This window comes from Akebia trifoliata, chromosome 4, assembly GCF_017979445.1.
Source record: "Akebia trifoliata isolate Shusen 1 chromosome 4, ASM1797944v1, whole genome shotgun sequence".
NCBI classification, from domain to species: domain Eukaryota; kingdom Viridiplantae; phylum Streptophyta; class Magnoliopsida; order Ranunculales; family Lardizabalaceae; genus Akebia; species Akebia trifoliata.
The window spans coordinates 21,206,797-21,229,574 of record NC_141378.1 but is presented as its reverse complement, the minus strand read 5'-3'; the positions used below and the strand labels follow the sequence as shown (position 1 = coordinate 21,229,574).

General features: G+C 34.5%; 1 protein-coding gene and 1 long non-coding RNA gene across 7 annotated transcripts; one reads left to right on the top strand and one right to left on the bottom strand.

Moving 5' to 3' along the window:
• Positions 1-45: 45 nt before the first annotated feature.
• LOC147404436 (perakine reductase-like) lies at positions 46-20,466 on the bottom strand. Of its 3 annotated transcripts, none has more exons than XM_086440377.1 (13): positions 20,248-20,466; positions 17,918-17,982; positions 17,356-17,561; positions 17,087-17,259; positions 16,399-16,495; positions 16,108-16,261; positions 7,379-7,482; positions 3,138-3,308; positions 2,685-2,888; positions 2,427-2,599; positions 1,243-1,339; positions 945-1,098; positions 46-423 (listed from the first exon to the last, which is right to left on the bottom strand). In XM_086440377.1, the coding sequence occupies exons 2-13, from the start codon at positions 17,919-17,921 to the stop codon at positions 221-223; spliced, it is 1,740 nt and encodes a 579-aa protein (XP_086296503.1). In that variant the 5' UTR covers positions 17,922-17,982; positions 20,248-20,466; the 3' UTR covers positions 46-220. The 3 variants fall into 3 exon arrangements, with proteins under 3 accessions (XP_086296503.1, XP_086296501.1, XP_086296502.1); XM_086440375.1 differs by having other exon boundaries at positions 17,356-17,559; positions 17,812-17,982; positions 20,248-20,463; XM_086440376.1 differs by lacking the exon at positions 46-423 and adding an exon at positions 481-767 and having other exon boundaries at positions 17,356-17,559; positions 17,812-17,982; positions 20,248-20,465.
• LOC147404437 (uncharacterized) lies at positions 7,795-15,745 on the top strand. Of its 4 annotated transcripts, none has more exons than XR_015177757.1 (11): positions 7,795-8,475; positions 8,740-8,817; positions 12,564-12,676; positions 12,773-12,813; positions 12,910-12,941; positions 13,090-13,155; positions 13,272-13,346; positions 13,429-13,524; positions 14,468-14,613; positions 14,695-14,742; positions 14,870-15,745. It is a non-coding gene; the product is annotated as an uncharacterized LOC147404437 (long non-coding RNA). The 4 variants fall into 4 exon arrangements; XR_015177758.1 differs by having other exon boundaries at positions 14,834-15,745; XR_015177759.1 differs by having other exon boundaries at positions 12,770-12,813.
• Positions 20,467-22,778: the final 2,312 nt, after the last annotated feature.

Below are 22,778 nucleotides of genomic sequence, written 5' to 3'. Positions count from 1 at the left end.
GCCCTTTAAAGTGTACCTCTTCTAACTCGCTACAACGAAATAATCTCTGTTAAATATTATTATTCATTATTGGCCCATCTCAAGTCTGGGCAAAGCTTACAACATTTAGAATACCAAATGAACTTATGCTTTTGAGAAATCACATTCACCATCAAAGTATCTTTTTTTATCTTTCACTCAAAAGTTACAAAAGTAATAAATACCAAACAGTTCCATAGGCTTAGTTCTGTATGCTTAGAACTAATTCTGTTTTGGTGGGGGTATTTGCAAACTGCCAATTATAAGGAGAGAGGAAATCATAATCTCTATGACCACCCACCTCATCAATGGGCACTGCATCAGAAATTTCTTTCAATTCCTCTTGTGTGAGCTTCACCTCCAATGACCCAATATTATCATCTAGGTTCTTAATTTTAGTTGTCCCTACAAAATTCAAACACCAAACACAAACAAATTGGATTTACCAATATCGTTAATTGTCCCGTCAAACTACTATATATATATATATATATTCAAACACCAAACACAAATAAATTGGATTTAGCAATATCGTTAATTGTCCAATCAAACTACTAAAATCTGTCTTGGGTTTTATTCATTCGATTTTCTTGCATTTTGGGTTTTCCTGTGCATTCTTTGATGGTACAAAAACACAAGTGTTCGGTTCGCTAGACGTACATATTGTAAAGTCATCTCTGTACGATTGTGATCGTTGTATCCTGAGAGAGTTGTTCACAGAACCATGAGCACTAGTAACGGGAATAAATCTGTCTTAAGGACATTGTGTTAAACAAAAGTCTCGATCAACTCCAAAGTTCTGGTTTGGGTTTTATTGTCATTTTTTTAATTTATTGTTATTATTTTCTTTTAAATGTAGTGAAACCAGTTTCACGGTTCTAACACATTAAAATGGGTTTCCAAATGAAATTGAGATCCTAATTTACCAGGGATCGGAACCACATCATTCCCTTGATGGAGAATCCATGCTAAAACTAGTTGAGGAGAGGTGCAACCATGCTTAGCAGCCAAGTCCTTGACACGTGCATATATAAGTTTGTTCTTGTCTAGGTTCTCCCCACTAAACCTTGGATGTGAAGTCTATAATCAACAAAATTTAGAATGAGATCAGAAAAGCCGAATACAATGTGAACAAAATCTCCAAAGGAAACAAACAGAATTTTTAGTTCTTTTTTGAATTTTATAGGTGAAATGTTGGAAAAAAAAAAAATTGTGACATCATACCAAGATGCTGTCTTTAGACAAACTTTCCTCAACAGCTTTCCCACCAAAAAACCCACGGCCAAGAGGGCTATATATCACTATCCCAATACCAAACTCTCTGCAAGTTAAGAAGCATCATTGGGCATGTAAGCATCAAAATGTTGAAACTTAATAGAATATCAACTATAATCTTGGTGATCAATCAACAACTAGAGTTACATTTATCACAACATCATTCTTTATAAAGCAATGTATTCAGTTTTTTCAATCTACTTTCAATACCTCAGTCAATATATTGAGAAGTTGAATGTTAGAATTTTGTGGTCTTTTGTCAAATTCCTGATTTTAAAAATCCTGAAATTGATTCCCAAATTGGGTTTCAAGAGGGAAAGTGGTATGAACCTAATTCATAACATAATCAGATACCAAAATAAAGAATAAAATATAAGGAAGTTGAGAGAATGATCTGATTTGAGGGAGATTGGACCTCCTAGATCAATTCGAGATAGTCGATCTCCTACATGGCTACATCCAATGGATTATAATATTTCTAATTGATTTTCAATAGCAAGTACAATAGCCTAGCCTATAAATTGTGAGTATTGATCCAAGATTCATGTATAAAAAGAAAATTTCAACCCAATTAAAAGATGGTAGTTGAGATTTGAGTATCGAAGTATGTGGCATGGGGTAGTTTTATCATAATGAGTTGTGGTCTTCAAGGACTTCTAATTTAATAATGGGCTGTAATTATAAGCACCAATGAGCTAGGTCCATATAAATGAGGGAAGTCCCACATCTTTCCTTAGAATGAAATACTAATTATGTCTTGGAGAGAGAGATGAAGGCTTCATACTCCAATACAAATTTCAAGGATTATAAATTGTGAGTATTGATCCAAGATTCATATATTCTTTCGATTTTGTTGATTATTATGGAAAAATATGAAATGGATGACATGCCAGAAGTAGATGATAACATAAATAAATTAAAATTTGCTAATATGCAAGTAAGATCAATGCTTTGATTCAACTAAAGTAAAAACTTCTTGAGCTATCTTTTGCTAATTGTTTTGATGCCTATATGTTTAAAACCAAATAAAAAATCTTGAAAACAATAGCAGCCATTATGATTTGTAACAATGTGTGTGCTTGTGCATGTTTTTCCTAATTTGCAAGAATGGGAATAAGATGTCATTATCAAACCGGCAAAGTGGGATTATCTCTTCTTCAATATCTCGAGTCCATAGAGAATATTCCATCTGTACAGCCGTTATGGGGTGAACTGCATGGGCCCTTCTTATTGTGACTGGGCTGGCTTCAGATAATCCGACGTACTTTATCTTTCCCTCTTCAACTAATTTCTTAAGCTCTCCCATCTGCCTTCCCAAAAATCAATTTCAAACCCAATCAGCCATAGTATCAAGTTTAGGATTGAAAACATAACAAGTTCGTGGGTATTACAGTGTCCTCTATGGGCACTGATGTGTCCACTCGATGTATATAGTACAGATCAATATAGTCTGCATCAAGGCGCTTAAGACTAGCTTCACAGCATTCGCGTACATATTCTGGAGTACCCTTTACCCCATATCTACCTTCATTGAGCATAACTACACCAAACTTCGTTGCTAATTGAACTTTTTCTCGGGAGAGTTGTTTCAAGGCCTGCAAATAATAAACAAAATCTAAGTAATCTAAAATAAGAAACAGAATAGGTAACCAAATCCAATATTATAAACTCTGTCCCCAATGAGTGAAAATTTTATACATCAAAGCTTCTTCTCACTTTGTGTTAATTGTCAATTAGACTACTTTGGATACTTAAAATGAACTTATATTCACCTATTTATTCTCGATCTTGCTTCTTTATTTTTTTTCTTTGTTTGTGTTTCGAGTTTAAGAACGAAGCAATACCTTCCCGACCATGATCTCATTGTCATTATTAGCTCCATATATATCTGATGTATCAAAAAATGTGACTCCTTTGCTAAAAGCATCTCCAATTACTGAACAACCAGCTTCATGGGAGAGTGGAGTGTTGTATATTCCAGAGAGTCCGCCACAGCCAAAGCCCAATCTAGAAACCTGCAAGAGAACCAAAAAAAAAAAAAAGACACGGTTCACCTACACTAAAAAAAAAATTGATTTAAAAACAGTAAGGTTTTGGGAGAAGAAAAGGAATAGTGGAATGTAAATGAAAATTTGAATTCTTCGACTCGAATTTTGGAGGAAATTGATTTTATTTCTTTAGAATGTGAAAGTTGTGACTAATTAGTAACATGGAGTATAGGCCGAATCGAAGTGTAAGGGATTTGGGAAATATGTAGATATATAAGTTGAAATTCAAGATAACAAGGAATTTCTAATAAACTGTCTTGATGCTTCAAGTGTCATAGAGATAGAGAAATTTTATGTTAGAACTAAGACTCGATTCACCTACACTAGAAGAATTTACATGGTTCTTGGGCTAGGTTCATGGGCATCGATGATCAAGAACTTTGTTACAACCCCAAAGAGATATGGAATCAAATCTCGGAAGGAGTGACTTGGGGGAAAAGGACTACTTGAAGGGCCAAAAAGAAGGGTATCTGAGGTGTCCTTGGGAAAGGGCCACAAGATTGATGGAAATCAGTTGCAGAGCATTCCGCACCACTAACACCAAGGTATTTTTGGAGGAACCAGGCTAGCCTTACTAACTTAATCTTACTAAGGGCCATTGGGCCCACATGGATTGTCACATTGGCAATCCAACACAATACAGCCTTCTAGATTTCATGGAAAAACTCGCATTAAAAAAAAATCTTTTTTGAGCTTGATCAAAGGTGTTTAAAATGGATGGCTATCAAACTTCCAAATTTAAACTCAAAATTCAATGGTGAAAATTAACTTTCTTTCAAAAAAAAATTCGAAGTTATTAGAATTTTGTCCTCACTAAGGAAACTTTACTGGTTAACTTAGTAAGGAAATTGTTTTTATTTTTGTGAGTATTGATTGCATTTGTATAAAACCTACGGAAATTGAGGAAAATCAAGAGACACCAATTTCCTCTCCCCCTCTAAACCATTACACCCAATTCAATCTCCAATATATCCCAATTGATCCTCAATTGGATCCTTGAAACCCTTATGGAAAACCCTATAAACCTTTTAAAGAAAACTTTAAACTACTAAAAACCCTCAATTGACGCCCAATTGTCCAGTTCAATACCCTCATTGATGTTTCACCTATTGAAGGATAAAAGACTTAAACTGTACCAGTTGGACAACTTTTGATGAACATTTCAGTGTAGATCAACTTTATCATATATTGTGATCATCACCAACACACAAACACTATATTTTTATCATTTTGAAACAAAAATCAATAAATAAAATCATTAAATGGGTACTTAGAGAAGGGAAGATTTACCTCTAATCCTTGGTTTCCTAATTTCATTCTTGGAATTTGGATTTGGGGCTTCTCCGCCATTCCTTTCCAAATTCTTACACAACCGCTTCTCTCTCTCTCTCTTCCTAACCTTTTACTTGAGCTTGAAGACCATAATACCTTGGACGTTCCCCACCAAATTTTGTGTCCCTGATACAGGGCTTCTTTCTTAATAAATCTCGACAGAGAAGGTATGACGATTGGCGGGAGAGAGCTTTCATCCCCGAGGTTGAATGCTCAACTAAAGTTGACAAGTTGTCAATTCTCATGATTTGGCCTTTTACACCCATTAATTTATAAAGGCACACTAATCAATAATTATCACACGTAAATCTATCTTAGCAAACACGAGCATGGCTTTAAATCTGGTCCGATATGTCTCGGCATCTTCCACTAATGAGATGGATAGTTAAGTCAAATCTATCAGACGAGATTTAAAATCATGATTAATTTGTCTCACTATTTAATGAGACGATTCAAACATTATTGAAAAATTCGTCTTAAACAACTTAGTCTTGTTCATGAATAAGATAAGACGTCAAAACAAATTTTAAAATCATGGGAAGAAGGATATCTTTCGTACTTTAATTAACTTACTGTTCAAAAGTTGAAAGGTATTTAGAAATTGAGAGTTTTACTACACGGCAAACCTATCTATTGCAATCTATTACAAAAACTCTCTTACTTTATTAACATGAAGTTTGTTTCTCAACAAGCCTTTTTTACTAGAAAAAAAAAAAAGACTAACCTGACTTACATAGTAAGAAATTCCACTCAGAATGGATTCTGGATAAGAGACAGACCCGGCATAAGCCTTCCAAACATATCCAAAATAGAGGTTTGGTGGTGTTTCAAGTACTCACTAAGGCTCATTGAGCCGACATGCATTATCAAAATGGCAATCCAACACCATAACCTTCTAGATTTCATGGAAAAATTCAAATTAAAAAAATAATCTTTTCTGAACTCAATCCAAGGTATTGAAAATGGAAGGCTACTAAACTCCAAAATTTAAAATTGAAATTCAACTCAATCCAAGGTTTATTGAGTAACAAACTGGACAAAGTAAGGGAATTTTTTAAATAAAAATGCAACAAATAAGTTTGTTGTAAATCTATGTTAGAAAAAAGGGTTCAACCATTTGATTTAGGACTGGCAATTCTAAAATGCCGCAAACATGACACGAAGTTAACAAGTTGAATTAAGCCTAATCGTGTTGGGGTAGTAATTGTGTCAATCCATCTAACCTATTTATTAAACAAGTCGCGTTCAGGGTAGGGATATCAACTCTTCTAATATGTTTTGACATGTTTAGTTATAGTAACACTTACATGTTGTGTTGTCCCGTATATAACCATTGTTAATCAGTAGATACCCGAGAATCGAACAAAATAAAGATTGATCAAGGTTTGTGTTGAACACAATGTCCCTAAGACAATTTTGTTCCCGTAATTTGGTGCCCACAGATCAATGAACAATTGTCTCCCAAGATACAATAATCACACGTGCAGAGACAGCACTTCAATCTACACGTCTAGCAAACCAAATACTAAGTTTGTACTCTCAAAAAATGCAAATGAGAAATTCATAATGCAAGTTAAAATAGAAGAGAAGAGAAAAAAATTTTAATGGAAAAAACCAAAGTCAAAATGACTTATTTATAGAAAATGAAGAGACATGGTGTCTCTTGAAAATACAAGGATTGTAAGAGACATGATGTCTCTTGAAAAAGGAAATGTGTCTTTTTACCTTAACACAATATAAGACGAATACGAAACAACCCGACCCATTGTCATCTCTAATTTGATTGCATTTGAAAAACTAAAGATAAAACCAGGAGAGAAAGAGGGGTAGTGACGGTTGTGGTAGAAGTGCCAGTGACGCAGAGGAAGAAGAAGAAGGAGAGAGAGAGAGAGAATCGATTTGAGAACGTAAAATATTATTGCCTTTAAACAAATATTTGCCCCCGACGTGAAAATGCTGAACAAGGTTATTGACAAAATAGGTTACATGATACAAAGAATTGAAAAACACTTTCCTTCGTAAGATTTTAAGCATTAGATCATTTTGGTCAAACGAATTACCACATTGGCAATCTAACACTAGATTTCATGAAAAAGCTCAGATAAAAAAATAAAAATTCTTTTGAACTTGATCTAAGGTTTTGAAAATGAATGGCTAACGAACTTCCAACTAACCCCAAATTTTAAAATGAAAATTCAACGGTGAAAAATAATTTTTTTCAGGATTTTGTTTTTCAAAGTTCATAGAATTTTGTCCTCTACAACCCTAAACCGGATCATGGTTTTGGATGCTACAAGTTGAGCCCTAGGACCCTTCGTAAGGGTGAAATCGGATCAGGTGTGTTGGTGCACCAAGAGCAGGGCCAGATATTCTTGGACCAGTGGAAGAATACGATCCCACCTCCCTCTGAACCCCAACCACAAAGTTATGTAAATCAAAAGCAACATTTCAACTAGTTCACCTTTGTCAACGTTGAACCCGCCAAAGCTTACAACATTTAGAATACGAAATGAATTTATGTTGAACAATACTATTACATAAGTCATGAATTCGTATAAGTTACTCAAAAGTAATACAAATATTCCCATATGGCTTGGGCTTACTCTGGTAGTCCATTGTGCTTGGAACTAACTCTGTTTTGGTGGGGTATTTGCAAACTGCCAATTATACTGAGAGGCTTGTTCATAAGTTCTTTGACCACCAACCTCATCAATGGGAACTGCATCAGAAATTTCTTTCAAGTTCTCTTGTGTGAGCTTCACCTCCAACGACCCAATGTTGTTTTCTAGGTTCTTAATTTTAGTTGTCCCTACATTAATCAAACACAAATAAATCAGATTTATTGCTAAGTGTCAAATAAAAAAACTATGTTGTTTACATGAGTATATTTAGGCCTTAAGGATTGGTGCTAAGTGTTTTTTTTTTTTCTTCTCCTTTAGCATATAGTGTGACAGTGATAAACATTTTGAAGATTTTGAAGATAATGGAAAACGGTTCACCTATTCTGTAAGAAGCATTTGATTTTTGACAATAGCAATAACAATAACAAAAAAAAAAGCAAATGACAACAACAAAAAGAGAGCTGCTATTGGCACCCTAACTTTTACTTATTACACCCCAATTAAAAATAAAGAAAATAAGTGAATAATTTTAAACAACTATGGGAATTGTTTACTTAATCGTAATTTTTGGGTTTAGGATTTTATATCACTACAAGAAAATGTAGATATAGCGACGTGATTTAGCGACCGTAATGTTACTTCCGTCGGTGTAATAACACTATAGCGACGGACAGAAAATATACCGTCAACGTAGAGTTAATTTTCTATTTTTATTTTTCTTCTACTTCTATTTTCCAAACGACTTTTTTTTCCCAAAATTTCATTTTCTTTCAACCAAACTCTCGAGACTTCAACGAAACTCTCTCGATTTCGATCTCATCTCGTCTTCTCTCTCGATCCTCCATTTTCTTTCAACGAAACTCTCTCGATCTCCTTATCTCGTCTTCTCTCTCGATTTCGATCCTCCATTCTCTCGATCTCCTCATCTCTCTCGATTTCGATCTTCCATTCTCATGATCTCCTCTTTTGAAGTGCTGGATTTGATCCGAAGAGATCGAGCTGATCTCTTAGGGATGAAGTTTCAACAAAATCGTTAGAGATCGAAGAAAAGTAGAGGAAGCGAAAAGATCGAAAGTCTTAGGCATTCTTCTTCTCCGATTTTCTCATTAATTGGTTACTCTTTCTTTCTTTTGCTCTAGTTTGGATTTCGAAAATCAATTTCAGTTTCTATAGACTTGAAGGTGAATTATCTTACATTTGTCTAATTTCGGAAAGAATTTTGAGATCTTGATCTTGTATTCATCCTCATAGATTTGCACTCAAATTAGGGTTGATTTTTGTGGCGAAAATTGAGGATATCTTAGCATCTATGGAAATTGATACAGACTCTAATTTCAAGTTGTCTGTAACCATCTGGACATTTTGTCTTGCTTGTTTGTAACATTTTAGCTTCATAGGGAAGATCATTGTTGCATATACTAATTTTAGTTTCCATTTGATATCAGCTTCAGAAAGCAAACAAAAAGGAAGCTGCATTCATTGTGACATTTGCGAAACGAGAGCAAGAGATAGCAGAATTGAAGGTGATCCTGCAATGAATTTTATACATGTCTGTTAAATTTAATTTCTTCCTGTCTCTCTCCTACAGTGGGTTATTTGGAACACAAACATATTCTAATTCAACAAGTTTTACAAATAACTAGCTAATTTTATCTCTTTTGAGTTAATTCCACAAGTGCTAGTCAATCACATTTTTGGGGAAACTGTTATTAAGTCAAAAAAAGTCATATTCTTCTCTACCTTTACACACACAAAGCTTGTATAGTATTTTATTGACAAAACTTTCCCAATGCGAAAGAGGAATCATGCTTTTCTATGTATTTGAAAAATACCCCTAATTTTCTCTAGTCTGCTACACTATTGCTTATCTGATTTTTTTAGGAAACCATTATCCAGTCTGAATTTTTTCCCTTAATGTTTGGTTGTCCAATAGAATTTCCTTTTGTGATTCTTCATATATTTATATCAAACTTTGTTATTAAATTTCCAGCTTTACATTTAAAGGTGCATGCTTGGTACTCCCTAGTAGGTTAATTTATGTGAAAGCCAGTATACCGCTCTTTTATACTCTTATCTTTAAAGCATGGTACAATAGCTTCCTGGCCATCATGTGAAATATCTTGGATTTTCTTATACTTACATTTTCATATTTAAATTGAAGGTCTTACAAGAGTTAGGGAAAACCGAAAAGAATTTAAGGTTTGGGCTGTAAAAACAGATATGAACTCTCTCTAATATAAGACTTTGGATGGAATGGAATGAAGGAAAAAGGATTCATTTAGCCGAGACCCCAAATCTTTGGGATGAGGCGTTGTTGTCAATCTACATATCCTCATCTCTACTACACTTGTGACTATCCACAAATCATATATTCAGCCTGATTTACATGTTATGAGCTCTAAATCCATCTCCAACGGTAACTTACTGAATAAATGGGTAACATTTTGCGAGTATGTTTCACAATATTCGTATGTAGTACTTCAATGGAGTGTGGCCATAATAAAGTTTACAGAATATATTCTCTAGTTGCTTTGTTGATAGTTTAATGTTAAAATTATTATTAATCTTGCCATTGTTCAATAACAGGACAATAGAACTTATGCTCTATACTTCTTAGTTGTCACAGATGAAATAAACCAAACTCTAAGAATCTATTTTATCTTCATCAAAACCATTACTCCAATTATCGGAAAGAGAGAATGAAACCCTACACTGTTTAAGGTTGAACAAAAATGTTAAGCTAGGTCAATGGGAACAAGTGTTGTTTTCATGGTTGATCAGATGAACAGCTGTTCTTCACCATTGATGACCATGCCCGAAGACTATTAATAATAGAAAGGGCCCAAACTATCCACAATATACGGACACAACAAGCACATGTAAAGACATATCTAAATAAAAAGCTTGTTCAACTGAAAACAAATTCGAAATGAATTTCTCCAAACAGCACATTCTTGTTGGGAAAAACACGAAATTTACATACATGCCTTTAAAAGAAAAATAATGGCTCTTATGATGAGCCAACAGCTTCAACACACCATAAAAAACATTTAAATATAGAACCGCAATAGCTTATACTTACATTTTTATATAGAAAATGTACTATATGGATTTTCAACATTTTTCTTATCCCATATACCACTAAAGATTCTCTTTTATGTTTCAAATTAACATTCTTATGATATGTTCTTTTGTGTGTGTGACTATGTGTTATTGGTTTAAAGGTGACGTCGTCGTAAAGTGGACATGCCAATAGATAAAAGTTGGATTCAGTTGCCTAGAAGTACCCTTGAGTATGATGAAGGAGTTATTAAGTTCTTAGATTTTGCATTTTCTCGTTCAAGGTTTGGTAACATGATTAAGTGCCCATGCGTCAGATGCCTCAATGCGATTTTAAAGGATTGAGATAACGTGCATGGTGACTTATTATGGTATGGGATGAATAAACGTTACACTCGTTGGACGTACCATGAAGAGAAATTTGAAGATGAAGATAATAGTAATGAGTCTGAAGAGGGTGATGATATGCAAGGGATGTTACAAGATGCATTTGGAATCCCTAATTTTGATGATGAAGAGGTTAATGAGTCAAATGATGATGGTCCGGATGAGCCAAACGATGATGCAAACAAGTTTTATGAAATGTTGAAGGATGTTGAGACTGAGTTATACCCGGGTTGCACTAAATTTTCAAAACTATCTTTCGTTGTAAAGTTGTTACACCTGAAATGTCTTAACGGATGGAGTAATAAATCATTCGATATGTTGCTTGAGTTGTTAAAAGATGCATTTCCTATTGGAGAAAAGTTGTCGAAGAATTACTATGAATTGAAGAAGATTTTGCGATGACTCGGTTTACATTACAATAAGATAGATGCGTGCCCGAATGATTGCATGTTATTCTGGAAAGAACATGAGAATGCAAATGAATGCGCAGTATGTGGTGAGTCTAGGTGGAAAACTGTTAAATGCCAATCAGTTGAAAACCCCTCTAATTCGTCTTCAAAGGAGAAGAAAATACCTGCAAAGATTTTGCGTCATTTTCCGTTGATTCCTAAGCTGAAGAGGTGGTTTATGTCTTCAAAAACAGCTGAACATATGAAATGGCACGTCGAATGTCGTATAAAAGATGGGGTAATGAGGCATCTAGCAGACTCTATGACGTGGGAAGCTTTAGATAATAAATACCCATCATTTGGTTCTGAACCTCGGAATGTTAGACTTGGATTAGTCACTGATGGCTTCACTCCTTTTAGTTACATGAGTACTCCTCACAGTACATGGCCCGTTATTCTGATTCCATATAACCTCCCGCCATGGATGTGTATGAAGCAAACATCTTTTATAATATCGTTACTTATTCCTGATCCTAAGGCTCCCGTGAACGACATCGATGTTTACCTAAAACCATTAATGGATGAATTGCATGAATTGTGGATAGAAGGAGTTACAACAAATGATGCATCAACAAAACAAAATTTTCGAATGCATGCAACAGTTTTATGGACTATCAGCAACTTTCCTGCATATGCTAACTTGTCAGGATGGAGCACTAAAGGAAAACTTGCTTGTCCATCCTGCCACAAGGATACTTGTTCAATACGATTGCAAAAAGGAAATAAAGAATGTTACTTAGGACATCGTCGATTTTTACCACTTGATCATAAATTCCGACATAATAAAATGTCCTTTAATGGCAAAAATGAGTTGGGAGTTGTGCCAAAACCGTTGACAGGCGAGGATGTGTTCGATCAATTACGTGACTACAAGCAAATCATAATGACATTATCCAACTTTTTACATGTAATCATTGAATTGCTTCTTGTGTGATTAACTACTCGACTACGTGGAATATGAAATATAAACCATTAGAGTGTGTGTGGGTAGCAAAGAAAGATGGGCTTAGTTTTCTTTACTATAGGTTTGATTCTTTTGTCTTATTGTAATTTTGCTTCGGCAATTGAGGTTTCTTATGATTGGAGGGCCATCAAAGTTGATGGGGAGCGTCGAGTTTTAATGTCTGGCTCCATCCATTATCCCTGAAGTACAAGTGAGGTAAAAATCTAAATCTAGAACCATAGATGCTTTTCATTGAGGTACAAGTGAGATCGCGATGAAAGCATTTATGGTTCTGTGCACGCCAATGTCCCTCACAATGTTAATTGAGCATTATTCATCTTTTAATCTCTTAACAAAGTCTTATTTTATTTGATTATATTATATTAATAAATTGTAGATAGATTTTAATACTTTTGTTTTCTCTGTTCAGTATGATTTTACTGGCAACCTAGACCTTATTAGGTTTATCAAGACAATCCAAGATGCTGGATTATATGTTGTTCTTCGTATTGGACCTTATGTTTGTGCTGAATGGAATTATGGGTAATTTTCTTTTTATACAATTAATTTATAACTATATATTTATATCATCGATTACTTCTCTAAGAAGTTGTGTGGACTCGGCAACTATTCCAGCAGCTATGAAAGCAGATTTGAGAGGAAGGATCTCCCAACTTCAGGTAGTGTTTCTTGATCTAACAAGTCATATGATAAATTGACTACTGTTAGATTATTGTAGGATTCTTAACTACTTTTAATTTGCCAATTGTGTGTAGGATTCTTGGTTTTTGTATATGGGATACAGAAGGTAAGGTTGTTGGAAGGATTTGGTGCGGGTGTAATCTCCTACATAGTAAGCTTTTGAGTAATGCTCTGGGGTGACACAGGGATTTACTGTGATTCTCACATTTCTTATGTGGAGGTGGTCACATAACCGTAGATTCTTTTACTCGTAGGTTCCTGTGTATATAGCAGAGATATTGCCTAAGGACATAAGAGGAATTCTTGGAGTTGTGAACCAGGTTGGTACTGTTTTTGTTTCCTAATTTGAATCCTGGGTTCTAAATATTTTTATTAAAAACCAAATGTAATCCTTCAAATCAAACAAGTTTGATCTCTCTGTTTTCTTTCTATATAGCTCTCTGTCACAATCGAGATCGAGATTATGCTGGCTTATATATTAGGACTTTTTGTTAATTGGAGAGTGCTTGCGGTAAGCCTACATAAAACTAACTTTGGCAATCTTTAGCTATTAGATGTCTCTTTCAAACTAAAAGCAGAGATTTTGTTGGTAGAGTTTGTAAAATCTGAGAACAACATGAGCTTGATGTTATGATGGTCCCCAGAGGTGTAACCATGTCCAATACAATCATGAACAAAGGAATTGTAAGGTAAGATGCGTCACCTTTCATTAAAAAAATTTCCATCATGATGATATTCAACGGCCAGAAATATCTAACAGATTAATATCTCCCTATCTGGCATGTAGTTCCATCTAATGTTTACACGTGGTGCATATATATAATATGATACGATATCTAAACTACTGTAATGATCTACAGCAAAAAATGAACTCTCTTTAAGATAAAAGCCAAAAGCAACGTAACAGAGTGGTTGTCCATAATCCATAACCCATAACTTGACGTTTGACGTACTTTGCAATCTTGAAAGAGCATTATTGTTTCAGCTAACATCTATTCTGCTGCATGTGCTCCTATTTCATTTTTTTTTTCTACTTATTGTGTAGGGATTAAATGCTTCTATAACTCCCTATGCATCCATAATAGAGGACAGTAATGTTTTTTTTCCATAAATAACATTGAACATAACATTGGTTACCAGTGATGATAATTTAGTTTAGCAGATAGGATATTAAATCCTTATTCTATCGTTTTTGGGGTGCTTGATGTGTTAACCAAGTTTAACATGATTCATTTATAGGTTTTTTAGCAGTTTTAAAATTTGTTCATTCTGAAATATCTTTTTATAGTTTGCTAAAATGCTGGTTCTTGCACAACATCACAAATTTATGTTTCAAAATTTTGGATCGTTCATGCTTATTGGAGAATAATTTGACAAGCCTACCCGACTTCAATGAAGTGTTTTAACCAAATGACCTTTTGAACAACACTAAAGTGGGCTATACACTCTGCTTTCATGGAAGATGTTTTGATATGAAGCTTATTTCTTGCTATTTCATGACACAAGACCTTTCATCCAAATCAACATCTGCAAATGTAGCAGGTCCTTAAGCTCGTCGATCTGTAACGTGTTTACGTTACCAAGCAATATTATTTGAGTTTGAATAGTAATGTACCAGCTGGTCTTGTGTAGAACATTTCAGGTTGATTCTCGGCTTGGGTTGGCTAGGATTTTGGTTTGGATTCAGACTAATGCCTTATAGTTGGAGTTGGATTTGGATTAGATACCACCCGACCCGACCAAAGTTGCATTACCAAGTCCCAACATCTATAAAGCAGGTAGACTTTTGTCAACCAAGATTGATTGCTTAGATCTGTGCCATGTGTTGAAGTATGAACATTGAAACTGATGTCAAACAGATTAGATATAGGCCTGCTGTTGGCAGAGAGGAGATTCATGATTTGAAGGTATGTATGTGTGTATATGTGCACGAATTTCACTTCCAATATCAATTTGCACATGAATTGCATGATTAATAAGGAAACTGATGTCAAACAGATTAGATATAGGCATGATACTCCACTTGTTCTTCAGGGGATCTCTTGCACATTTGAAGGAGGGCACAAGATTGGGATTATCTGCCAAACGTGAGTGCCAACGATGTTCCTGCTATCCTTCCTTTGCTATAAATCTTTTGTTCCTCTTTTCCCAACATGAGCCACAAGGGATTGTCGAGTTCCTTCTTGTGCAAAGGGGGCTTCAGGCATTGGTGGGATTTCTCAAGGACAATAGTAGGAGCAATGCACAGATGGCAGCAGCCGGGTTATTGGCCAATCTTCCAAAATCCGAAATGGCAATCACTAAGAAGATAATTGAGTCAAGGAAATACGGAAGCAACAGAGGTGTGCACTGATTTTGATTGCAGGAAATACAATAATTGGTGCAAACGCTGCATGTATGCGCTGCGCTGGGCTGGGCTGGGCGGGGCTGGCTTTTGTAAAAAAAAAAAAATTTTAACAAAATAGCATATACCGACGGACTTACAAAGTCTGTCGGTATAAGATATAGCGACGGAAAAGAGTCCTGTCGGTAAAGATGTAAACCACTAATGGAAAACAAATTTCCGCACAAATTTTTTTTCCAGAAAATAAGTGATATACCGACGGAAATTTTATTGCGCTGTCGCTAAAACTAATACCGACGCAACCATCTCCGACGAGTGCCGACGAAAAACCTATCCGTCGGTGAAATATTTTGCGACAAAATTAGGATGATTTAGCGACGGATCTAACCGTCGGTATAGGTCTCTTTCCTAGTAGTGTATGAACCTAATCATAATTTTAAAAAACTACGGAAATTGTTTGAACTAGTGCTATAATGTTGATATTATAAATTCTGGCAAACCTGTGTAACGTTTGACGAGTGTATTTTAATCTTTTATTGGGGTGTGATAAATAATGAGACCTGCTATTGGCACCCCAAATTTTACTTATTACACACCAATTAAAAATAAAGAAAATACGTGTCTAGTTGAGAATAAGAAAATTTTGTGGTGCCAATAAAGGCTCTCTCCTTTTTTCTTTTTCTTTTTCTGGATTTCTATTTCTGGGTTTAAGATTTTATATGAGCCTAATCATAATTTAAACAACTACTGAAATTGTTTGAATGAGTGTTATAATGCTTTATAATGTTGATATTATAATTTGAGCCAAACCTTTGTAATGGATGAAGAGTGTGTTTTAATCTCTAATTGGGGTGTGATAAATAATTTAAGAAATTAGGGTGTAATAAGTAAAATGGAGTTTCTAAATGAAATCGAGAGCCTAATTTACCTGGGATTGGAACCATGTCATCCCCTTGATGGAGAATCCAAGCTAAAGCTAGTTGAGGAAGTGTGCAACCATGCTTAGTAGCCAAGTCCCCGACACGTGCATATATAAGTTTGTTCTTGTCTAGATTCTCCCCACTAAACCTTGGATGCATAGCCTATAATCAATAAATTTAGGATGAGATCAGAAAACCCGAATACAATGCAAACAAATAGTCCAAAGAAAATAAACAAAATTTTTAGTTCTAGCTGAATTTTATTAGAAACATAGAATTATATGGTGAAATGTTCATACCAAGATACTGTCTTTAGACAAACTTTCCGCAACAGCTTTCCCACCGAAAAACCCAGAGCCAAGAGGACTATATGTCACTATACCAATACCAATCTCTCTGCAAATTAAGAAGCATCATTGGGCAAGTCGGTATCAAAATGTCAAAACTTGGAAGATGCCAACTAGCTTAGGTGGTAAAATCTAGAGAGATGTTATTGGCACCCCAAATTTTACTTATTACATCCCAAATAAAAATAAATAAATAAATGAATGGTTGAGATTGAGAATAAGTAAAAGTTGGTGTGCCATTAGAAGCTCTCTCACTTTTATTTTTGGGTCAAATTTCAATGTTTAGATTTTGGATTTTATATGAGCCTAATCTTAACTGTAAACAATACCTGAAATTGTTTGAATGAGTATTATAATGTTCTGTAATGTTGAGATAATAACTTGAGCTAAACCTTTGTAATGTTTGAATAGTGTGTTTTAATCTTTAATTTGGGGGTGATAAATAATTTAAGAAATTATAAGTAAAAGTTAGGGTGCCCTGTTGGTGATTGCACAATAGCATATGCAGTCGCATATCAGTAAAAATATTTTTTCCCAATTTTTTTCAAAGAATGTCATTGAAAGTTGTACAACATGTGCGTGTAAGTGCATGTCTTTCTTTGCAATAATGGAAATAATGGGGATTAAGATATAATCAAACCGGCAAAGTGGGACTATCTCTTCTTCAATGTCTCGAGTCCATAGAGAATATTCCATCTGTACAGCAGTGATAGGGTGAACGGCATTAGCCCTTCTTATTGTGTCTGGGCTGGCTTCAGATATCCCGATGTACTTTATCTTTCCCTCTTCCACCAGCTTCTTAAGCTCTCCCATCTGGTTTCCCAAAATCAATTTTAAACCCAATCAGCCATAGAATCAAGTATAATCTCAAGTGTAACATTGAAAATATAACAAATCCATAGTGATTACAGTGTCCTCTATGGGCACCGATGTGTCCACTCGATGCATATAGTACAGATCAATGTAGTCTACATCAAGGTACTTAAGACTAGCTTCACAGCATTTGCGCGCATATTCTGGATTGCCATTTACCCCCAATACACCTTCACCGCGTCTACATATGCCAAACTTTGTTGCTAATTGAATTTTTTCTCGAGGAAGTTGTTTCAATGCCTGCAAATATTAACAAAATCTTAATAAATCTAAAATAAGAAAAAAGAATCCTTTCCTGGCAATGTAAACATATCTATATGAACTATCCCCAACAAGTGCAAATTTTATTATGGCCAATTTAACAGATCCAAGCTTCTTCTCACCGTATGTTAATTGTCAATTAGCCTACTTTGAATACTTAAAATGAATTAATATTCACCAACTCCTGATCTCATTTTTTTTTTTTTTGTTTAACTTTCTTCGCTTGTGTACCTTCCCAACCATGATCTCATTGTCATGATTATTTCCATATGCATCTGATGTATCAAAAAATGTGATTCCTTTGCTAAAAGCATCCCTAATTACTGAACAACCAGCTTCATGGGAAAGAGGAGCGTTGTATGATCCAGAGAGTCCTGCACAGCCAAAGCCCAATCTAGAAACCTGCAAGAGAAACCAAAACAAGAAATCAAAAAAAAAAAAAGGGGGTTAATGACCAACATTCATATAATCGCTCCATAACATTCCTGCAGCTTCACTAGAAATAGACAATTTTCCTTTGCTTGGTCGGTAAGTTAGCAATGAACCCAATTACTAGAAAATGTAGATAAGTTATTGTGAGGTTAGTATTACTAAAATGGACTATATATGTGAAATATGGTTCTACTGGGTCAACTTACCAGTGAAATTATTGGAGTTAGCCAATCAGTGATGCACAAGGTTTTATCATTAGGGGTTTAGGCCCTATTTGATCTAACTTTCATCAGGTTTCGATGAACAGTGTTGAGAGCTATCATCAAAGTTTGTTTTTAAGAGTTCCTTTGTGTAGTATTGCAAGTAGATTTTGTTTTTAAGTGAAAGTTCAGTTTATTTGGGCTCAAATTTGGGTGGAACTCCAGTCGAATGTGGAAGTTGACTCATTAGTAACCATGACGTATAGGCTGATGTGAAGTGCATAGGATTTGGGAAATATCTTGATTCTTACTTATCACCGCACAAAAAAAGAGTCTTGATGCTTCAAGTGTCACATAGCTAGAGGAAACCTAAGTTAGAACTAAGACTCAGTTCACCCACACTACAAGAATTCACATGGTTCTTGAGTGGGAATCAATGATCAAGAAGATTGTTAAAACCCCAAAGAGATAAGGGCTTAACCTTCTACACCAATAACACCTAGGTATTTTTGGAGTAATGGTTGGGTTCACATCATTTGGTTTTAGAACTGGCAGGAGCAACTTGGAGAAAGGGCTACATGGAGTTCCAAAAAAAATGGTACCAGAGTGAAATCTTCCCCAAAGTTGGCACCAAGGGCGTTAGTGAAAGGGACGACCTAGGGAAAGAGCTACCTAGGGGCCCAAAAAGAAGGGTACTAGAGGGAAAAGCACCATAAAGTGCTTGGCTGCAGAGCATGGTGGTATGCTATGACCTCAAAGAGATATGAACTTAACTTTTCACACCACAAACTCCTAGGTATTTTTGGAGTATTGGTTGGGTTCATATCAAACTTTTTTTCTTTTTGATAATGTAGGGATGTAGGGTATCCCACATCCCTTATGAGATATGGACTAATCCCTATGGTTGCATGCCCTGACCCCATAGAAGTTTCCAGACGTGCAATAGGATAAATCAGGAGGCCACTCAATTTGGAACACACGATTAGAGGGAGCAAACCCCCATTGCTAGTTTTACCTCTAAGCTAACCCACTGGAGGTATATATCAAACTTCCATTGAAGAAATTTGAGAAAACCCGAGAAATACCAACTCCCTCATCCCTCTAGACCCTACCACTTTGTTTGGATTGATAGAAATGAAGAGAACAAAAACTCATTAAAAAAAAAAAATCCAGTTTCTTTCCGTCTTTTTTGGTTTAACAATAGAAAATTTTAAGTTTGGAGAGAAAAAAAAAGGGTACAGTCATAATTTTTAGTGCTCTTATTAGTCATGAGCATTTCTTTTCTCTCCGATTTGGAGAAAAGAAAAAATAAAAATAAAAAACTGACCCATTTTTCTTTCCATATCTCTCCATTATTTTTCTTCTCTCTCCTCATTTAACAATCCCAATAAGAGAAACTCACTTTATTTTCTTTTCTTTCCATTTCTCTCAATCCAAACACACTTAACACTCAACTCAACCTCCAATCAAGCCTAATTGACTCTGAATTGAACCCCCGAAACAGTTTTGAAAATCCTAGAAACCTGAAATCTTGAGACAACCTTACACTAACTCAAAACTGTTAAGTGCCTTCTTCTTACACCAGTGTTAAAGACGCCCAACAATTTAGTTGGAGTGCCCACGGATTTTTATTTTATTTTTTTAATTCAAATTTTTGCTTAAGTCGGGATCAGAAAGTTGAGTTAGCTTTTATATGGGCGCCCTTAACACGAGCCTCTTCTTATTAGCAAGTAACGATTCCTGAATTTAAACAAGTAATAAGTTCCTAATAAATAACTGAAAGAAACAAGGAAAGAAAAACTGCTGGAAAACGCAACTAAAGAGATGAACATGTCCAATTAGATACCCTCTTGGATGTTCAATCAACTCACCTATTGAAAGAGATCAAAGCCTAAACTTTACCAATATATATATATATATGAAAATTTTTTATCAACATTATTCATTTCAGCTCAACTTCATCATAGATATATATTGATCTGATCAATTTGGAACAAAAATCATGAAATGGGTACTTAGAGAAAGGAAAATTTACCTCTAATCCTTGGTTTCCTAATTTCACTCTTGGAATTTGGATTTGGGGCTTCTCCTCCATTGATCCTTTCTAAATTCTAAAAGCGTCTTAACACAACAGCTTTTTCTTTCTTTCCCTCTTTCCCTTCCTTTCCTTTCCTTTATTTATTATGTAGAGCTTTTTGAAGAACGTCATGGCGTTCTAATTAAAAATGCTTATATTCAATGATCATGAGTCCAACTTTTAAGCACACAATATTGAATATGAACTATATTCAATGGTTATCGGTGAGTGATTTTGAAAATAAATAAATCAAGGGAAAATTATTTTATGATCCCTGACGAAATTTTTTTTAATTAGTCCTTGATTTCTAGGGGTTAACCAAGTAATCTTTTTAGTAAGTCCCTCTTTTCTAATCAGTCCATGAACCTCACTCGTGACATTTCTCATGATAAAAATATCAAAATTGTTTTAAGCATTCAAAATCATCATTTTTGTCCAAAAATTTGGATTTTCAATATCCCAATCGAATTTTTGAGACTTCATTCGGATGAAAAGATTTTGAGAACAAAGAAAAAGTCATTTTCAAGTATTTTGAAGATGTATGTAAAAAAAACTTAGGATTTTTCAATTCTTTTATTTCATTTTAGGATGAAAATCAATTAAGGATGGTTCTTTTGGTGTGAAATCATCTCCACAAATCGTTATGTCCAGTTTAAATCGATCTTTCCATGTATTTTAATTGGAAAAACTTAAAAAAAAAATAAAAACAAATGGGTTTTACAATATCGGATTTGACATTTTTGAAAAAAAAAATATCGAGCTCACCAATAATTATTGTTCACCTCACCAGTTTTATTTATTATCGAGCTCATCAATTTAATTGTTGTCAAATTCGACAATAAAAATATTAAATTCAAAAATAAAAATTGTTGAACTTGACAATGTAAAACCCACCCATTTTTATTTATTTGAGTTTTTCCAACTAAAATACATTAAAAAATTTACTTAATACTTGACATAACGATTTGTACAGATGATTTCAAGCCACATCAAATCGAAAGAAAATATTGAGTCAGAAAATCATTCTGATTATTAATTTCTTGCAGTTAGTTCAAACTAGTAGGTAACATGTGCTATGGACATGCACTACCCACACACAAAAAAAAAAATTGGATTTGAATATGAGATTTCATTTGTTTTATAATTACTACAATATTTTCAAAAGATAATCTAATTTTGAGGAAGATTAGCACCACACTCCTCACAGGGCGGTCCACTTAATGACAACTGTCATGCTTTTTTACTTCAATGAGATGCAATTCAGGGTTTTGTAATTACTACCGTCCAAAAAAATGGAATCATCGCGGTCACCACCACTCCCATTAGCTTCATGCTCAAAAAGTGACCTCATTGTTACCATCATCTTTGGAAGGTTGAAAATGATTGATTTTGAGGTGGCGGCACCGGGGGGATTCGGGTCTTGAATTTATAAGGTAAGATCATGATCAAGTCAAAGTTTGAAAATATAGGGAGGAGTCAAATATTTGCCGAAGAAAATGAAATATGATAATGATGATGCTAATGAAAATGAAAAGGATGATGATGGCTTTGATACCACTTTTCATTAGTTTATAAGAAAATATCAGAGTCATATCATCAATTTCAAAACATAAGGAATTACCTAAAACCAACATAAAGAGGTATCTCAAATATAAGTAAAAGTTTGATGTGTGTTATGAGAATTGAATCTAAATCACCATTGATAGGACAATTATGTATTATTATTATTATTATTATTATTATTATTATTATTATTATTTTTGACTTGATTAGAGCTGGTTCTTTTGGAATCAAACCAATTGAGAACTGGAGCCAATAGAAAATGAGAATCATAACAAGAATCAATAGCAATCGAAATCAAGAAAATTTAGCCATTTTGGTTCTGGTTCCATTAGGAACCAAACTGGAACCGAACCATTGACACCCTAGGTCATAGGAATAATGGGATTTTTTTTATATATAAAAAAAAAGGGCCTTCTGTAATTTAAATATTAATTAAGGAAAGAGAGCATAATAAAAGAATATTTTTTGTAATGCTGGATAACTGACTAATGTAGTTTTAGAGGTCATGGGATTGTAATTTAATTTTATTCATTTTGATGATAATAGTAAGATTAAATGTAAATATGAATCATTTTTCTCTGTGAAATTTAGTGTTGAACCACTTAGTTTACTCCGCCTTCGCTCGTTTTAATAGTGAAAAGGTTTGTTTGTGAAGTCAATGATAAAAATATGCAAAAACTATGTTTAGAAATCACCAACCAAACATTTTTGGTGTGTAGACATATCATGCAATGGGGCAAACATCCATGGATGAAACTTAAATTCATTACTATTAACCTACTGGAATTATCCCACATGGATTATTTGGTTGGTTGCCATGACTTCATGTATATATATATATATAGGGACACTCCAATTTGTACCAATTGGCTTTGAGTTGGTACCTGACATTGAATCAAAGCGAGCCTTTCTCTCCTCCACCTCAC